The 18,358-nt window shown below is 39.5% G+C and overlaps 1 protein-coding gene across 1 annotated transcript in view; it reads right to left on the reverse strand.

Moving 5' to 3' along the window:
• The window catches only part of sxph (saxiphilin), a 91,484-nt gene that overhangs the window by 21,160 nt on the left and 51,966 nt on the right, over positions 1–18,358 (reverse strand). The window contains exons 7-10 of the mRNA XM_073055674.1: positions 16,160–16,317; positions 11,258–11,444; positions 3,237–3,385; positions 2,191–2,281 (exon numbers count right to left, since the gene is read on the reverse strand). Of these exons, the coding sequence (XP_072911775.1) occupies positions 2,191–2,281; positions 3,237–3,385; positions 11,258–11,444; positions 16,160–16,317 (585 nt within the window). The remainder of the gene's footprint in view (positions 1–2,190; positions 2,282–3,236; positions 3,386–11,257; positions 11,445–16,159; positions 16,318–18,358) is intronic.

An 18,358-nucleotide genomic window follows, 5' to 3' on the forward strand; every position in this document is an offset into this window, starting at 1 on the left:
TCAGAATAATTGATTTCATAATTATTCATGCCCTTCAAGTCAGTATTTAGTAGATGCACCTTTGACAGCAATTGCAGCCTTGAGTTTGTCTGGATAAGTCTCTATTAGCTTTGCACATCAGGATACCACAATATTTCCCCATTCTTCTTTGCAAAACTACTCAAGTTCTATCAGATTGCATGGGGATCGTGAATGAACAGTCCCTTTCAAGTCCAACCATAAATTCTCAATTGGATTGAGGTCTGGACTCTGATTTGACCCCTTCAGGACATGAATTTTGTTTTTAAACCATTCCTGTATAGCCTTGGCTGTATGCTTAAGGTCACTGTCTTGCTGGAAAACAAATCTTCTCCCAAGTCGCAGTTCTCTTGCAGACTGCATCAGTCTTCCTCCAGAATTTCCCTGTGTTTTGCTGCATTCACTTTGAACTCTACTTTCAAGCCTTCCAGGGCCTGCTGCAGTGAAACATCCCCGCAACATGATGCAGACACCACCAAGCTTCAGGGTAGGGATGGTGTGTTTTTAATAATATGCGCCATTTGACTTACACCAAACATAGCATTTAGTCTGTTGGCCAAAAGCTCAGTTTTGGTTTCAGATCAGAACTTTCATTCAGCTGACTCCAGAGTCTCCCACATTCCTTCAGGCAACCTGCAGCTGAGATTTCATTTGTTTTTTCCAACAGTGGCTTTCTCTTTGCCTCTCTCCCATAAAGCTGTTGACTGGTGAAGCAACAGTTGTATGTGCAGTCTCTCCCATCTCAGCCACTGAAACTTGTAACTTCTCCAGAGTTGTATGAGTCTCTTGATGGTCTCCCTCATGAGTCCCCTTCTTGCACAGTCACTCAGTTTTTGAGGATGGTCTGTTCTAGTCAGATTTACAGCTGTGCCATATTCTTTCCATTTCTTGAAGATTAGCTTAACTGTACTCCAAGGGATATTCAGTCACTTGGAAATTTTCTTGTATCTTGTGTCTTTCAATAACCTTATCACAGAGTTGCTTGGACTGTTATTTTGTCTGCATGGTGGAATTTTTGCCAGGATACTGACTCACCAGCAGTTGGAGCTTCCAGACTCCAATCAATTGAAACACCCTGACTACACACAGGTGATCTCCATTTAACTAATTATGTGACTTGTGAAACCAATTGGCTGCACCAGTGATGATCTGGTGTGTCATATTAAAGGAGTGAATGCTTATGCAGTTGATTATTTTGCGTTTTATACTTGTAATTCATTTAGAGTTGTTTGTTATGTCTCCCCGCTCATTGGAAAATGGAGTCACCTCTTTTTCCCTTATTAGGAGAGAGTGAGCCTGCAGCATGTTGAATTACTGGGTAAATAATGTAGTGTCTGGGGTAACTGCAAATCTGTGTCTTTGCTATTGCTTTGCTCACGCTCGAGTGCTGGTAGCGGGTGCGCTTTATTTTTGCCGGTGGAGGGAGGGGAATCGTTGCTTGCTGCCACTTACACGAGGGAGGGAGGGGAGCTGGGGGGACTTCAGGGTTCTAACATTTAAGTATCATTCATTCTTGGGGTACTCTGTTTTCGTGGATGTTTGCGAAGAAAAAGCATTTCAGGATGTATATTGTATACACTTCTCTGACATTAAATTGTACCTTTGAGATTACTTTGTAGAAATCTGTCAAAAATGTCACTGACATGAAAGTGTCTTTTTCTGTTAATTAGTGTCTTTAAAAAGCCAAATTAAATGTAGTAAAACAATAAAACACAAAAACTTCCGGGGGTGGGGGTGAATATTTATTTAAACACTGTATATTTTATTCCACATTTGTAATTTAACATCTAACTTTGTTTTTATATAATTCTCTATTCTTTATAATTTTTGAATATTAATTATGTGTTTACATTTTTTTACTATTTACACTATTTGTCCTCTTGGTCCTTGTGTGTGGTTCCTCATGGATTCTATTGTGTTTCTTTGTTTTGTGGCTGCCTGCCAGAAGTTGAATCCCAAGACTGTATATGATAGACATACTTCGATAATAAATTTGAACTTTGAATGTTGTTTTTTGTTGCATGTTGCACCCTGACCAACTCACTACAGCAATTTCCTAATACATGTGGTGCAGAAAGTTGATCCTGGATCCTCCAGCTCAGTCCAATGGTTGTGTTATTCACAAGTATTTCTTGTCATTGAGGGAGTTTGTCAAAGGGACCAGTTACTCACCGTAGTGCTCTGTTACCACAGGAACCAGACCACACTTCCCAGCGATGTAAGCATGAGTAGCATCAAAAGAAGCTGCGTCCACCTCATCCCTCTGGAAAACAGAAGGAAATTTTGTGGCTAACAGTTTCCCAGTCTGGGGGAAGGCATTTTTCCAAGTAAATAGGAATCAAACACTACACATGCTGGAAAGCTGAGATAAAATCCAGCCAACATCTGTGGTTGGCCTGGAATCATTCCTGGAGAGTGTGACCATGGTTATCCCTGGCATGCAACAGCCGTGAAGCATACACCGATGGATGAACTCTGCTGGCAGGTACCTGGATAAGGCAGCTCAGGTACAGGCCCCACAGGATAACAATGCCAGGCTCCTAGCACTGGCTCAGTGAGACCTGCTGCTAACTAGAGACTGAGTGAATGACATTAAAGGGAACAGAGGCAGTGTAGTGGGTAAATTACTGGTAAACCCAGGCAGAACATCGCAGGACCCAAGTTTAGATAGTTGGGGGAACGTAACAAAGTTTCCCACAATGAAAAAGAATTCTCCGATGACTCATGAGGGGTTGAAACCAGGAGGGGGTCTCTCCTTGGTGGGTGGGATGCAGGGGGTAGATCTGAGGAATAAGTTCTTTGGAACCAAGAAAACCTCACGGAATAAGAGTGAAGGATGAAATATTTAAGAGGAACCTGAAGAAGAACTTCCCCACTCAGAGGGTGGTGTGAGTGTGGAACGAGCTGCCAGTGGAAGTGGTGGATACAAGTTCAACTGCAATTCTTAAGAGAAGTTTGGATAAGTACATCGATGGGGGATGGAGGGTATGGAGGGTGATGGTCCAGGTACAGGTCAAAGGGACTGAGCAGAATAATGGTTTGGCATGGACTAGATGGGCTGAAGGGCCTGTTTCTGTGAAGTCATGCTCTATGACTGTATGTGCAGAACTATTTTCATCAAAGTGTGGTAGAGCACACTTATGAAGGTGTACCACAGGGTCCTTTAGAACTAGTGGTGGATGTTGCATGGACTAGATTACATTCTCAGAAGTCAGTACCTTTATCATTTCTATGCAGTGGCTCGCTGATGTTGCTCTGATGCACACCAGGAGTGTGGATTTTGCATTCAGAGCCCAGTTCTCGCACTTGCTTTGTTCCGCTGTGCTTATACAGCACCACCGTACAATGCTGTTCTCCAGAGAGCTCCCTGACAAAAATCACAGCACAAGGTCACCATCAGAATATGCTCCGCACAACCCTCAGACCACCAGGCTGACCCACAGCAATGCCCTCCCCCAACTGCTAATTCTGGCTGTATGAACTCCAGGCGATTCCATCATGGGATGTCCTCCCCACCCCCAACAAGTCTAGGGCATACACAATGATTGGTAAGACCCCAGGTAAGACTGAGTAACTGATTGATACATGGGATGCAAGATGAGCTAGCCAATCAGACACAAAATCAGTTTGGTGAAAGGAGTCAGAGGTGTTGGCAGGGGGTTCTTTATCAACTTGTCATTTGAAGTCAGAATACAGGGTTAATGGCAGGATTCTTATCAGTGTGGAGGAACAGAGAGATCTCAGATCCATGTCCACATCCCTCAAAATTGCCATGCAAATTGATAGAGTGGTTAAGAAGATGTATGGTGTAGGAGATTTGAGTTCAAGAGCCATGAGGTAACGTTACAGCTCTATAAACCAGACATGGAATAGTATGTCAGTTCCAGTCACCTCATTATAGGAAGGGTGTGGAAGCTATGGAGATGGTGCAGAGGAGATTTACAAGCTTACAAGCTTGCAAGAAAACAAAGAATATTTTCATTTCAAGGTTCAAAAATCCATTTTTTTGATGATTTTCCATGTGAAATTGTGAAACAACGCACTGCTTTTGGTCCTTCCATGAAACTAGCTTTTCAAAAGAAGCTTTTTCCATCACTACAGTACCCAGTGAAATTAAGGATCATTATTAAAAATTCTGGAATTCGTATTTTCAGTGATCCAGCTGAAGCATTGCATTTTATTAACTCTTTGTCTGACGAGTCCGATGGTGAATCTGAAGTTTGAAGATTGAATGATTTATAATAGTTTGATGGTCTCATGGTGTAAAGTGAAGAAATTAAAAGATTTGATGGTTATAAAAGTTTTTACCTTAAAATGTATTTTTATCTCTGAAAAAGTCTGGTTTGGAGGGTTTTAACCTCCAAAGATATAGCAGGAGAACTGTTGAAAGATCGTAGATAATTCTGAACCATTTAGACTTTTTTTTCTGTAGCATCTAAATGTACCAACTTTTTTTTTGTTTCGTATGCTTTTAAAGTTTCTTTTAAGTAATTATCTGGATTTTCTTATGTTTTAAAGAGACTGGACAATTTAAAGATAGCGATTTTTTTCTTCTCTGCAAATATTTCAATGACAATGAATTTGAAGTCTGAAGTTGAATGACTTATAATGGTTTGAGAGTCTCGCAGTGTAAATACTGATAAAATTGGAAGATTTGATGGTCACAGAAAGTCTATTTTAAAATGTATTTTTATTTTTGAAAAAGACTGGTTTGGAGGGTTTCAACCTTAGAAGATATAGTGTGAGAACTGTTGATAGGTTGTAGTTAAGTATGAACCATCTAGAACTTTTTTTTTGCAGTATCTAAATGAATCAATTGGTTTTTTTTTATTCCGTATGCCCTATTGAGGATAATTTAAAATAATTATTTGGATTTCCTTGTGTTTTAAAGACAGATTTGACAATTTAAGGATGGCAATTGTTTTTCTTTTGTGAAAATATTCCAAGAATTGTTTTGGATGTGTTTTTCTTCCCTTATCTAATATTATGAAGGTTACTTTCAAATTGAAGGTTATTTGCTTTCACAAGAAAAACACTATCCTTCCAAGTTAATTATACTGAGATATAGGTTGACTGAAATGAAATTTATATTCAATAGAGGGAGATACAGATTACTTTTAAAAAAAAATTTTTACTCAGCTAGGCGGAGCTGTATTCACGACTATGCTTTTCTTGGGACTTGTGTTGATTGACATCGACTTGTTTCTGGGCTTTGTAGGTTGGGTGGTATTTTTTTTCTTTTTTTATCCCCATTATGGAATCCCAGAGCATACGCAAATTATTTTTATTGTTGTTCATCTCCGCCATTTTCGATCACTTTATCCTGACACGAGTCAAGCTACTTTTTTTAGATACAAAGTTTCATGATGACATCTAAACAGTTAAATGTTTGTGGTTGGAATCACCCTATTAAGCGTAAGAAAACATTTAAGGTTATAAATCGATTCCAGCCTGATATAATTTTTGCTCAAGAGATGCATATCAGGTTATGTGATAAAAATCGATTTTTTAAATTTTGGAAGGACCCTCTATTTCATGCAAATTCCCAGAGTAAAACTAGAGGTGTCTCCATTTTTATCAATTCTAATATTCCTTTTAGTTAGGAGGATATTATAGCTGATATTAATGGTAGATTTTTAATTGTTAAAGGAATAATTTGTAATAAGAAAATGGTTTTGGTTAATATTTATGGACCAAATGTTGATGATCCCTCATTTTTTAAAGCTGTTTTGCTCTATTACCTGATTTAAATGAATATATATTATTAATGGGTGGTGATTTTAATACTTACTTAAATCCTTTAATGGATAAGTCATCATCCAAACATCAACTTCCTAACCGTTCTGCATCACTTATTAATTCCTTTTTAATTGATTATGGTTTAATTGAGGTCTGGAGGCATATGCATCCTAATGATAGAGAATTCCTTTTTCTCACATGTTCATAATAAATATTTGAGAATTGACTATTTTATTGTCGACCCTCGACTTGTATGTAATGTTCAGAAATGTAAGTATGATGCGATTGCTATTTCTGATCATGCTCCTTTAAATTTAATAATTGAAAGATGGTGTTTCTACCAGACCACTTTGGCATTTTCCAGAACATTTATTACAAAGTGCAGAATTTGTTGAGTTTATTGAAACTCAGATAAAAGAGTTTTTTCTCTTTAATAATACAGGAAACATCTCCAAGTTATTAATTTGGGATACATTGAAAGCTTATGGTCAAATTATATTATATATGGCTAAATTGAAGAAACAAACAAGAATGGAATTAGATAAAATTTCTAAACAAATTAAAGAACTGGATAACATTAATGCAATCTCTCCAAATGTTGTTTCATTTAAAAGAAGAATAGAACTACAACCACAGTATAACTTATTACTAACATATCCTATTGAAGGATATTTGCTTAAATTGAAAAGTCAATTTTATATCTCTGGGGATAAAAATAATAAGCTCTTAGCTTCCCAACTAAGAGCAGATAGAGCTAAAAGACAAATTTTAAAGATTCGTAAAATCAATGGAGATATAGTAAGTAACTATGAAGATATTAATAATACTTTTCAAGATTTTTACTCTATAGATCTCAATTTCCTGCAGATTCCTCCAAAATGGAAGCTTTTTTACGTAAGATTAAACTTCCACAAATTTCTGATGAAGATCAACAGATGCTTGATGCTCCAATTTCCGAGCATGAAATTCAGAAAGCTATTTTATCAATGCAATCAGGTAAAGCTCCCGGACTTGATGGTTATTCGGTGGGATTTTTCAAAAAATTTGAAAGATTACTTTCTCAGTATCTTTTGGAAATGTTTCATGAATCCTTTGAGAAGGGTAATTTACCTTTTTATGAAGCATCTATTCCCTTAATTCTTAAAAAAGATAAAGACCCTGTTGAATGTTCATCATATAGACCTATTTCACTATTAAATGTGGATGCAAAAGTTCTTTCTAAAATAATGTCTAACTGCTTGGAAAATATTTTAATTAAAATTATCTCTATGGACCAAGACGGGCTTTATCAAAGGCCGTTACTCTTTCTCTAATGTTTGGAGATTGATGAACATTATTTATTCACCATTATCTAAGCAACCTCAATGTGTTATCTCTCTTGATGCAGAAAAGGCATTCGATAGAGTTGAGTGGCCATACTTGTTCAAAGTATTAGAAAAATTTGGTTTTGGTAATAATTTTAATAGATGGATTCAAATGATCTATAAGAACCCTATTGCCACGGTCATTACTAACAATTAGAGGTCTTCTTTCTTTTCACTTTCTCGTGGTACTAGACAGGGATGTCCATTAAGCCCTTTATTATTTAATCTTGTATTGGAGCCTTTAGCTATAACATTATGGGAGGCCAAAAACATTCATGGTATTTCTATAAATGGAACCATACATAAGATTTCTCTTTATGCAGATGATCTTTTGAATTTTATTTCGAATCTTGAGGAATCAATTCCTAATCTTTTGGAAACACTTAAAGATTTTGGAAAATTTTCAGGATATAAACTTAATTTGAATAAAAGTGAATTGTTTCCATTAAATACTTCTGTTAGTACATATAATGATATTCCTTTTAGAATTGTTAATACATTTAGATATTTAGGTATTATAATTACTAAAAAATATAAAGATCTTTATAAAGCCAATATAGTTCCTCTAGTAGACTCCATGAAATTACTATTTTCTAGATGGAATCCACTTACTCTTTCTTTAATAGGTCACATCCATGCTGTGAAAATTATGATTTTACCTAGATTTTTATATATTTTCCAAAATATACTTATCTTTTTAACTAAAATATTTTTTGATCAAATTGACTCTCTTATTTCTTCCTTTATTTGGAACAATAAGAGACCAAGAATTAACAAATACTATTTACAAAAACCCAAAAAAGATGGTGGACTTACACTTCCTAATTTAAGACTGTAAATATTAGACAATTATGTTTTTGGTTATACTGGCTCGATAAGAGCCAAAAACCACTTTGGGTTGATTTGGAATTAAAAGCTGTTAAACAATTTCATTTAACTTCAATATTAGGAGCTCCATTACCTTTACAGTTCTCTAAAATTCCAAATTTAAATTTTTACCCGGTTATTAGACAATCTTTACTGATTTGGATTCAGTTTCATAATTTTTTAAATTTTAAACAATTTAAGTTGTCTAGTTTTTATATCAAAACTTTTCATTTAAACCTTCAATAACCAACCCCATTTTTCTCCTATGGAAAAATAAAGGGATCCGTTTCTTTACAGATTTATTGTATAATGGTCGACTGATGACTTTTGAAGAGTTAATTAATAAATACTCTCTTGCTCATACACATTTTTTGCAATATTTTCAGGTTAGACATTTTTTACAACAATATTTACCTAAGTTTCCATACTTACAAGAATCTGATTTGTTGGATACCATTTTGAAATTGAATCCCTTAGTGAAAGGTTCCATTAGCAGAATTTATAATTTACTCTTGTTACAAAAAGAGAACCTATCACTAAAGATTAAACAAGATTGGGAGAGAGAACTTAATATGACCTTTGAGAATGAAGATTGGGTTCGAATTTTGAAAAATGTAAATTCTTCTATATGTGCTAATCGCTGTCTAATTCAATTTAAAATTGTCCATCATTATTATTTAACAAAGGAGAGACTATCCAAAATATTTCCTAGTGTAGATAATTATTGTGATAGATGTAAAACAGAAGTAGCTACTTTGTCACATATGTTCTGGTCATGTTCATTAAAACTGTTTTGGAAATCTTTATTTTCTACAGTCTCTAAAGCTTTGAAAATTAATTTACAACCTAATAGATTAACTGTTCTATTTGGATAGTTCCACATCATATTCAGGGTATTTCATCTTCAGATCAACATGTAATTGCATTTGTTACATTGTTGGCAAGAAGGGCTATTTTATTAAAATGGAAAGATATATCTTCCCCTACATTAATTGAATGGTTTTCTCAAGTAATGTTATGTCTCAGCTTGGAAAAAATTAGAAGTAGAACTTTTGAAACTCGATTTGATTTTGAGAGAAGATGGGGTTCTTTTGCCAAATATTACCATTTAATTTGAATTATTCTATATGGTTTCCTTCCAATTTTATTATCTTTTTTTAAAAAAAAAGTGAACTGGCAGTTGATGAATTTTTTTCTATATATCTAGATGATGGTATTGCTTCCAGGGGTTGATTCCTAATGGGTTCTTTTTCTCAGTTAGATGGGGTTCTTTTTTTTCCCTTCTTTTTTCTATATAATTTTTTTCATTTTTATATATTATGATTAGTTTTTTCTTCAGCTCTATTAATTGTATACATATTAATTTGTTGAAATCTTGTTTTATTCTATAGTTGTAGAAGATTATGTATTAATAAAAAGATTTTAAAAATGAAAATGAGATTTACAAAGATATTGCCTGGATTACAAAACATGTCTTATGAGAATATATGGAATGGGCTAGGGTTTTTCTCTCCAGAGCGAATAAGGATGAAAGATGATGTAATAGAGGTAAACAAAATGATTTGAGGCATAGGTTGAGACTTTCTCAAGGCAGAAATGGCTAATACAAGGGAGTATAGTTTTAAGGTAATTGGAGGAAAGCATGGAGGAGGGGAGAGTGTCAGAGGTAGGTGTTTGACACAGAGTAGTGGTGCCAGAGGTATTGGTCAAGATAGATATATTAGGGATATTTAAAAAACTCTTAAGTAGGCACATGGATAAAAGGGGAAAGGAGGACTACCTAGGGCAGGAGGGCTAGATTGATCGTAGAGTAGGTTAAAAGGCTGGTACTACATCACGGGCCGAAGGGCCTAGACTGTGTCATAGTGTTCTATATTGGAGGCCTGTGACCGGTGGTGTGCACAGGACTTGGTACTGTTGCTTGTCTACATATGATCTATTTGGATGAAAGTGCAGGTGTAATGGTTAGTCTGAAGCTAACACCAGAATTAGTGGAGTCATAGACAGTGAAGAAGATTGTCTAAGGTTCAACTGGGGAATTTGGGCAAAGAAATGGCAGATGCAATTTAACTCTGACAGGCGTGAAGTGAAGCATTTTCAAAAATGAAACCAGGACAGGTCATACACGGTAAACGACAGGGCCCTGGGGAGTGTTGTAGAATAAGGAGACCAAACGGTACAAATACATAGTTCCTTAAAAGTGGTGATACAGGTAGACAGGGTGGTAATGAAGGTGTCTTTATCAGACAGGGAATTGAGTACAAGGGTTGGGGCATCATGTTACATCTATTCAGGATGTTAGTGAGATCACACAGCCCAGAAACCAGTACTTCACCCCAACTCATTCATGCCAACCAAGATGTGTATTTAAGCTCGTCCCATTTGCATGCATTTGATCCATATCCTTCTTATCCATGTATCTATCCAAATGTCTTTTCAATATTGTTGTACCTGTCTCAATTCTTTCCTCATTCCAATTACATATGACCCTCTGTGCAGAGAATCTGCCCTTCTGGAGTATGGTGTACATTAGTGGTCACCATACATTGGGAAGGATATGATTAGGCTAGGGAGAGCACTGAACCAATTCATATGGATGTTACCAAAATTATCAGGGGCATAGATATAGTGGATGATCACAGTCTTTTTCCCTGGGTAGGGGTAATCTAAACGAGAGGGTGTAGGTTTAAGGTGAAAGGGGAAGAATTTAAAGGGGACCTGAGGGACAGAAGGTGGGGGGAACAGTATATGGACTGAGCTGCCACTTGTAATAGAAGCAGGTTGAAAGACTTTAGGACAGGTACATGGATAGGAAAGGTTAAACATGGAAAACGGGAAGGCACCTTGGACAATCTGGGCCAATGGGCCTGTTTCCCTGCTGTATAACTCCCTGACAGCAAGGACCAGCCAACACAAGATAAAACCTCCAAGGAACCTTGCCTACGGGATGAACCATTCTGCTTTAGTGAGGCTAGAACTCTTTCCAAAGAATTTAGTTTCCAGCATTTACTAAATGGGAGTGGGAACCTCAGCAATAGGACCAATAGGCCATTGAATAAAGGTAACAGTATCGACCTTCCACTCTGCCATCCACCAGCATGGCTGAAATAACCCATTACACACAGTCCTCTCCGAACTGCCACCTCCCCAGGTTGCAATCTTCTGGTTCTTTGGTACCTGGCCTAAATGGTATGAGGTCATAAGGCAAACAGTTCCAATCTTTATAGATAATACAAGAGGCAATGTTTGGTCAACATCAATGACATTACCTTGATGGCCCAAACCCTTCAAGAGAGTGATGTAGTCTAATCCCAACACCTGGCTGATGTCTGTGTTGTCGGCAAGGAGCATCAGCTTCACTGTGGCATCCTGAAACATGAGGTTCTTCCTGTTGAAACCAGCTGAGCTGAACAACTGGAAAAGTTGTCGGTGCTTTCCTTTCAGGCCGAAGAAATACTGCAGTGGGGAGTGACGGTTCCCAGTATTATTCATTTATTCTCATTATTTGCATAATTTATCTTCTTTTGCACATTGGTTGTCTGTCTTTATATTTATAGCTTTTCATAAATTCTATTGCATTTATTTTCCTGTAACTGCCTGCAAGAAAATGAATCTCAAGATAGTATACAGCGACATATATGCACTTTGATAATAAATTTACTTTGACAGATTCAAGGCAGAAGACTTGCGTCAGTACTGCCTCCTCACCACTCTGGAGACCCAGGTTTGACCCGACCTCAGGTGCTCTCTGTGTGGAGTCTGCATGCACTTCCTGAGTGAGATTCCTACGGGTGCTCTGGTTTCCTCCAAATTGTACAAGTCAATAGATTTAATTGTGCGCTGTATAGTCCTTGTAGTGTGTGGGTGAATGGTAGAATCGAGGAGGAGGGTGTGGGGGCCAATGAGAATGCGGGGAGAATAAAATAGGATTTGTGGACAGTCGGCACAGACTCAGAGGGCTGAAGGGCCTGTTTCTGTATTCTGTGACTATATGGACCATCATAATTCCCCCCTCCACTGCAAATTCCTCACCATCCCTGAGGTTCATCAGGCTGGCAACACACACATTTTAAAAATATTTCTTATTGGAATTTATAGTATTTTTTATGTCTTGCTCTGTACTGCTTCACAAAACAACAACGTTCACAACATGGTCAGTGGCAATAAACCTGATTCTGATCACAGCAACTAGGAACTTAAGGAATATTAACTGTCCTCCAAAATGGCTCAGCTGCTACAGTACAAAGGAGAAAGAATAAAACAATGTGGATCTTCAGCATCAACCTCACCGCTGGATAGTCACTTCTGAGACATGCTTAACCCGATCAACTTTGCAAATTACGTAATTCTCATCAATATTTGGGGATTGATATGTAAACAGAATTATCCTGAAAGTGAATTAAGCAACATCCTGGTAAACTCAGATATGTTGGACAATACGCCCAATGTCATCACTATGACTGGGCACTTGGATTTGACAGCTTAGCGATATGCATGTAGGAAGGGGTTCCAAACACGCATTAGGAGTCCCTCAATTACTATTCAATTAGATCACAACTGATCCATTTGCAACCTCAACTCCGCATCCCTAACTTCCCATGGTAACCTTTCTCCTTGATTATAAAACATCATGTATTCCTGCCTCAAAAGTATTCAAAGACTTGAAAGATTCAGCTCCCTCTGATTTGATAAAGAGTTAGAAAACCCAATGTAAACCAAAGAAATGAACTGCAGGAGTGATTGCTTTTGAGATCAGGGCACCACTTGATGGCACAACCAATGACAGGTGGTGCCTGAGAAGGGGGCATCCATCACAAAGAACTCTCACCGTACTCCAAGTTTCTGGATGGTCCATCAAGCCATGAACACTAACTCATTATTCCTCTTTTGCACTATTTATTTTTGTAAATTATAGTCATTTTTTACATCTTGCATTGTACTGCTGTCACAAAACAACAAATTTCATGACATTTCCATTCCCATTCTGACATGTCAGTCCATGGCCCTCTCTACTGCCATGATGTTTGGAGGAGCAACACCTTGTATTCCATCTGGATGGCATGAAAATAAAATTCTCTGGCTTCTGGTAAATGGTAAATGGCAAATGGATCCCTCTTCCATTCCCCACTTTGGCTCCCCTCCTACCACTTCTCTTCACCTGCCTATCACCTTCCCCTGGGGCCCCTCCTCATCCATTGTCCACTTTCCTCTCATATCAGATTCCTTCTTCACCAGCCACCTTTCTCAGCTTCTCACTTCAACCCCTCTCCCCCACCCCCCTGGCTACACCTATCACCTTCTAGGTGGTACTCCTTCCCCTCCTCTACCTTCTTATTCTCCTTCTTCCCCCTACCTTTCCAGTCCTAATGAAGGTTATCAGCCCAAAATGTTGACTGTTTATTCATTTCCATAGATGCTGCCTGACCTGCTGAGTTCCTCCAGCATTTTGTGTGTGTTGCCCTGGACTTCCAGCATCTGCAGAATCTCTTGTGTTTAAAATTTCATCAGTGATTATAAAACTGATTCTGATTCTCACACTGAACAGCAGACAAAATGTGGTTTGAGGATATTTTAAAAGAAAAGGGAGAAGTAGAGGAAGGTGACTGTGAGGGCTTTGGTCAGTGACAGAAGGTACAATCAGCCCATATATGGTAATATCCAGGGAAAGGGTCTCGCCCTACCCAGCCAACAAGCCCATGAACACTACCTCAGTATTTTACCCTCTCTTTCTGCACTACTTATTTCATTTAAACACAAACACACACACACACACACACACACACACACACATTCTTCTTCTTCTTCTTCTTCTTCTTCCGTTGTCCATCAGAATCCGATGACGATGTCCACTCCTTTAACGGTGAGATCTTTTATGACTATACAGTCCTATCCTGGACCCTCAAGTTCTATTGCAGGTGGGACATGTATATGTGGTAGTCATGGTAGTGATGGCAACCATGGCTGCATTTCTCCTGGCTCTCTTCTGCTGTCTTCTGGTTGTTCTTTCCATCTCCAGAATACAAAAACCATCCCTACACAGCTGTCGCCAAGTGTTACAGTCAGCAGCAACATCCTCCAGGTCCTCAGGTCTGATCTTGCACTTCCTTAAAGCATTCTTCATCTGATCCTTATAGCACTTCTTCGGCTCTCCAGCTGACCATCAACCATGATGTAGCTGGCCCTATAGCACTCTGCAGGGTAGTGGACATGGGGGCATCCTTATCACATGCCCCAGCCACTGCAACTGTAATCATGGCCTCAATACTTCTGCAGTTGATTTTTACTAGTATTTCAGTGTGAGGCACCCGCTCACACCAAGTAATTCCCAGGATGTGAGCTGATGGCGGCTTATGTGGAAGCACTCCAAGGACTTGATGTGATGGCTGTAGGTTACCCAAGCTTCACAGCCATAAAGGAGGGTGGTGACACAGACACAGGTGGTATACAGCGACCTTTGTGGAGGGACGAAGGCTCCTGTTCTGAAAGACTCTATGCCAAAGTCTCCCAAAGGCAGTTGATGCCTGCTTAATGCGGCTCTGGATGTCGTTGTCAATGCCGCTATCCTCAGAGACAATGCTCCCCAGATATTTGAAAGATGGCATGACTGACAGGTTTTCATCACCAACAGTGAAGGCAAGTAGGGTGGGTGGGACACTAGTACTCCATTGGCAAACCACTTCTGTCTTGGTGGTATTGACGGTCAGCCCCCATCCTGCTGTACGCTCGCACCGCCAGAGCAAAGACAGTCTGAAGATCCTCCGGAGTATGGGCCACAAGAGCACAGTCGTCTGCATACTGCAGCTCCAGGACTCGTTCTCTATGGAGCTTGGTGGTTGCTTGGAGCCTCCTGATGTTAAAGAGGTTGTCATTTAATCTGACTTCCACTGCCACATCGCTGCTAACCTCAATCTCGTTGTGGAGAAGCTTGGTAACACACAAGAGGAAGATGTTAAAGAGCACTGGTGCTAGCACACACTCCTGCCACACCTCCATGCGTAGGAGGAAGGGCTCGGACTTTTGTCCTCCTATGGTCACCCGAGCAGTCATCCCATCATGGAACTGGCGATGTTCACACACACACACTTATTTTAATAAACCTGATTCTGAAGTTAAATAAAGTGAATAAATAAAGATTGAGGAACAAGTGCAAGTTTTCAGAGTCCAGTTATTCTGCAACAACAGAGGCAGATACAACAGAAGCATTACATGAATGTGCAGAGAATGCAGAAATATGGACATTGTTCAGCTAGATGGGATTAGTGTAATTTGGCATTATTAGCTTAATTAGTTGTGCTGAACATGGGCCTGTTCATGGTCACTGTGTTCACTGCATTTACTAACATTTACCAGACCCCTTGCATTTTCAGAAAACAGTGCAGTTGTCCTGTGCTGTAAGCCAATCAATCATTGATCAAGGAAATAAAGTCCACTCACATATGAATCAGTCTGTGTGTCTGTGAACAGCCCAAGTCCTGTTGCCTAGATGGGTTTAGATATCTGAGTCAAACAGTCCCAGATGTCTAAACCCCTCAGCAGATTAATGACACTCCTCAACAGATTAATATAACTGACTCCAATGCGTGAAGGAGCTAGAGGTGACTTGCTAGAGGTATACAAGATGATAAGAGGCAGAGACTGAGTGGCCAGAGAAACTTCCTATTCTCTCGATTCTAATGGGCATCTTTTTAAAGTGATTGGAGGTAAGTCAAGGGGAAATCAGGGATACAGTAAGATTTTTTTTTACACAAAGAATGGTGAACACATGGAACATGTTGCCAGGGATGGTGGTAGAGGCAGATACATTAGGGACATTTAAGAAGATGGATGATAGAATAATAGAGGGTTAGATTGATCTTAGAGTATAAAATTATTAGAATACCAGGTTATAAGATCAGCATATCGTGGGCCAAAGGGCATTTACTGCACTGTGCTATGTTCTATATTTCTATAACTCAGTCAGTCATGGGGGCAGCAAATGAATGAAATAAAAACATCTAAACTAAATGGAAAATGCTGGAACCACTCAGCAGATCAAGCAGCATCTGTGGTAATTGTTGTTTCAGGATGAAGTTTGAAGTTTACCCTGTTTCTCTTCCCACAGACACTGCCTGATCTGCTGAGCATTTCCAGCATCTTTCTAGTTTTACATGACACAGAGGAGGAGATGGGACCTGGGCCAGGGCGAGGAATTTCCGAGTGCTCTTCCGGGCGTTGTATCTAGTCACGACTGCGTTCCCAGGACCACGACCCAGGTGGCATGTTCTCCAGTCCGTAACGTTGGCCTGTGTTCCGTCGGTGCACAGCAGTCTATACTTGGCTGCTTCAGATACTGAGGAGAACAAAGGAACAACACTTTGTTAGGTCTAGAAGGCATAGCACTGTTGTGGAAATACCTACAGATGATTGTAAACAACTTAATCTCCAGTCAACCTGATCTCTACATTCACCTTTGTGTCCCAATTACACCCATGTCACCTATTAACCTACTGTCCCTTATGTGTCTGAAATATGGGAGGAAACCCACGTGGTCTTGAAGAAAAAGTATAAGCTCCCTACAGACTGTAATTTAATCCAGGTTGCTGTTGAGGTAACAGTGTTATGGTAACTGCTACACTCTCATGCTGCCCCTAATAAATTTGGTTTATTATTGTCACATGTACCAAGATACAGTGAAAAGCTTGACTTGCATGCTGTTCAAGTCATCAAACAGTGCATTGAGGAAGAATGAGGAAAAGCAAAAACAATGCAAAAATAAAATGTAAAAATGCAACAAAAGTGCAGTGTAGGGAAACGATAAAGTTCAAGGTCATAACGGGGTAGATTGTGAAGTCAAGAGTGCATCTTATCGTTCAAGAGGTCCATTCACAAGAGTCTAACAGCAGGATAGAAGCTGTCCTTGAGCCTAGTGGTATGGCTTTCAGGTTTTTCAGGTTCCAACACTGCCCAATGGAAGAGGAGAGAAAAGTGAATGTCTTTAGCCCTAGATAAAAATGTGGAAAAATTCAAGGAAAAGGAGGCAAGCTGTGGTGAGTAGCTGGTATTTATCCAACACTTAACACTACAGAACTATTACCACGCACTGGGCCCCATTGGGCTTCCAGACAGACAGCAATTCTAAACAACTCCTAGGGATTGAGATGCTTTGGGACATGCTGAGTTTAGGGAAGGTGCAGGACAAATGTAAACCATTTTTGCCTCTGGAACGGTGCCTTGAAGTACTGTTCCCTGCAGTATTAGGAAAACATTTATCCACTGTATCTCATTTACTAACAACTGATGGTGACATCTTAGTTCCTTTTACTACTACAACAGTGCAATGGTGAAATCGACCTCACCAACACTGCCATAACAGATACACTATTGAGAGCACCCTGACGGTTGCATCATAGACTGGTACAGCAGTTCTAAAGCACAGGAGCCCAAGAGACTGCAGAGAGTAGTGGTCACAGCCTGGTTTGTCAGGGATGCAACCACCTCCATCACCGACAGCATCTACAGGAGGTAGTCCCTCAAGGAGGAGACATATGCCATCAAGGACCCTCACTATCCAGGCCATGCCCTCTTCTCACCATTATCATCTGGCAGGAAGTGACGAGGCCTGAAGTCCAACACCACCTGGTTAAAGGACAGCTACTTCCCTGCAACCATCAGATTCTTAAACCGACCTGCACAACCCTATTCTTCCGTCAGCAAAGGGCCAGCTTTTGTACTATCATGGAATTGTCTCTGATTGTATTTATTTTCCACTAATGCCTTTAAGGACAACAAAGAGGGGATCGCAGGAGGCAAAGGAATGGCTACAAATCGATAGGCCTGGCCTTGTTCAAATATCAGAGGATCTGAACAACTACGCCACGGTTGTCATGGACTTTATATTAAAAAAATGTCGTAGACGAATATGTCCCACAAAATCATTCAGCGTCTTCCCCAATTAGAAGCTCTGGATGAACCAAGAGATCCACAATCTGCTGAGGGGCAGATCAGTGGCATTCAGGTCTGGTGCTCAAGTACGATGCAAGTGGTCCAGATACACTCTCCAGAATGTCATCTTACTTGCAAAGTGGCAATTCTGGACCAAACCTGAATTACTGAAGGATATTTGGCAGCTGTGGCAGGGCTTAAATGCTTCCACCTCCAACAGAGTGAAACCAAGCGACACAGATGACAGCAGGGCTTTGCTCCCAAATGAGCTCAATGCCTTCTATGCACATTTTGACCATCAAAACATGGAGGAAACTTCACAAACTGCCACAGCCCTTGGTGACCCTGTGATCTTAGTCTTGGAGGCTGATGTAAGAGCAACCTTTAAGAAGGTGAGCCCACAGAAAGCACCCGGCCCAGATGGGGTACCTGGCCGAGTACTAAACAGC

This window comes from Hemitrygon akajei, chromosome 9 (assembly GCF_048418815.1).
Source record: "Hemitrygon akajei chromosome 9, sHemAka1.3, whole genome shotgun sequence".
In the NCBI taxonomy this organism is placed as follows: Eukaryota; Metazoa; Chordata; class Chondrichthyes; order Myliobatiformes; family Dasyatidae; genus Hemitrygon; species Hemitrygon akajei.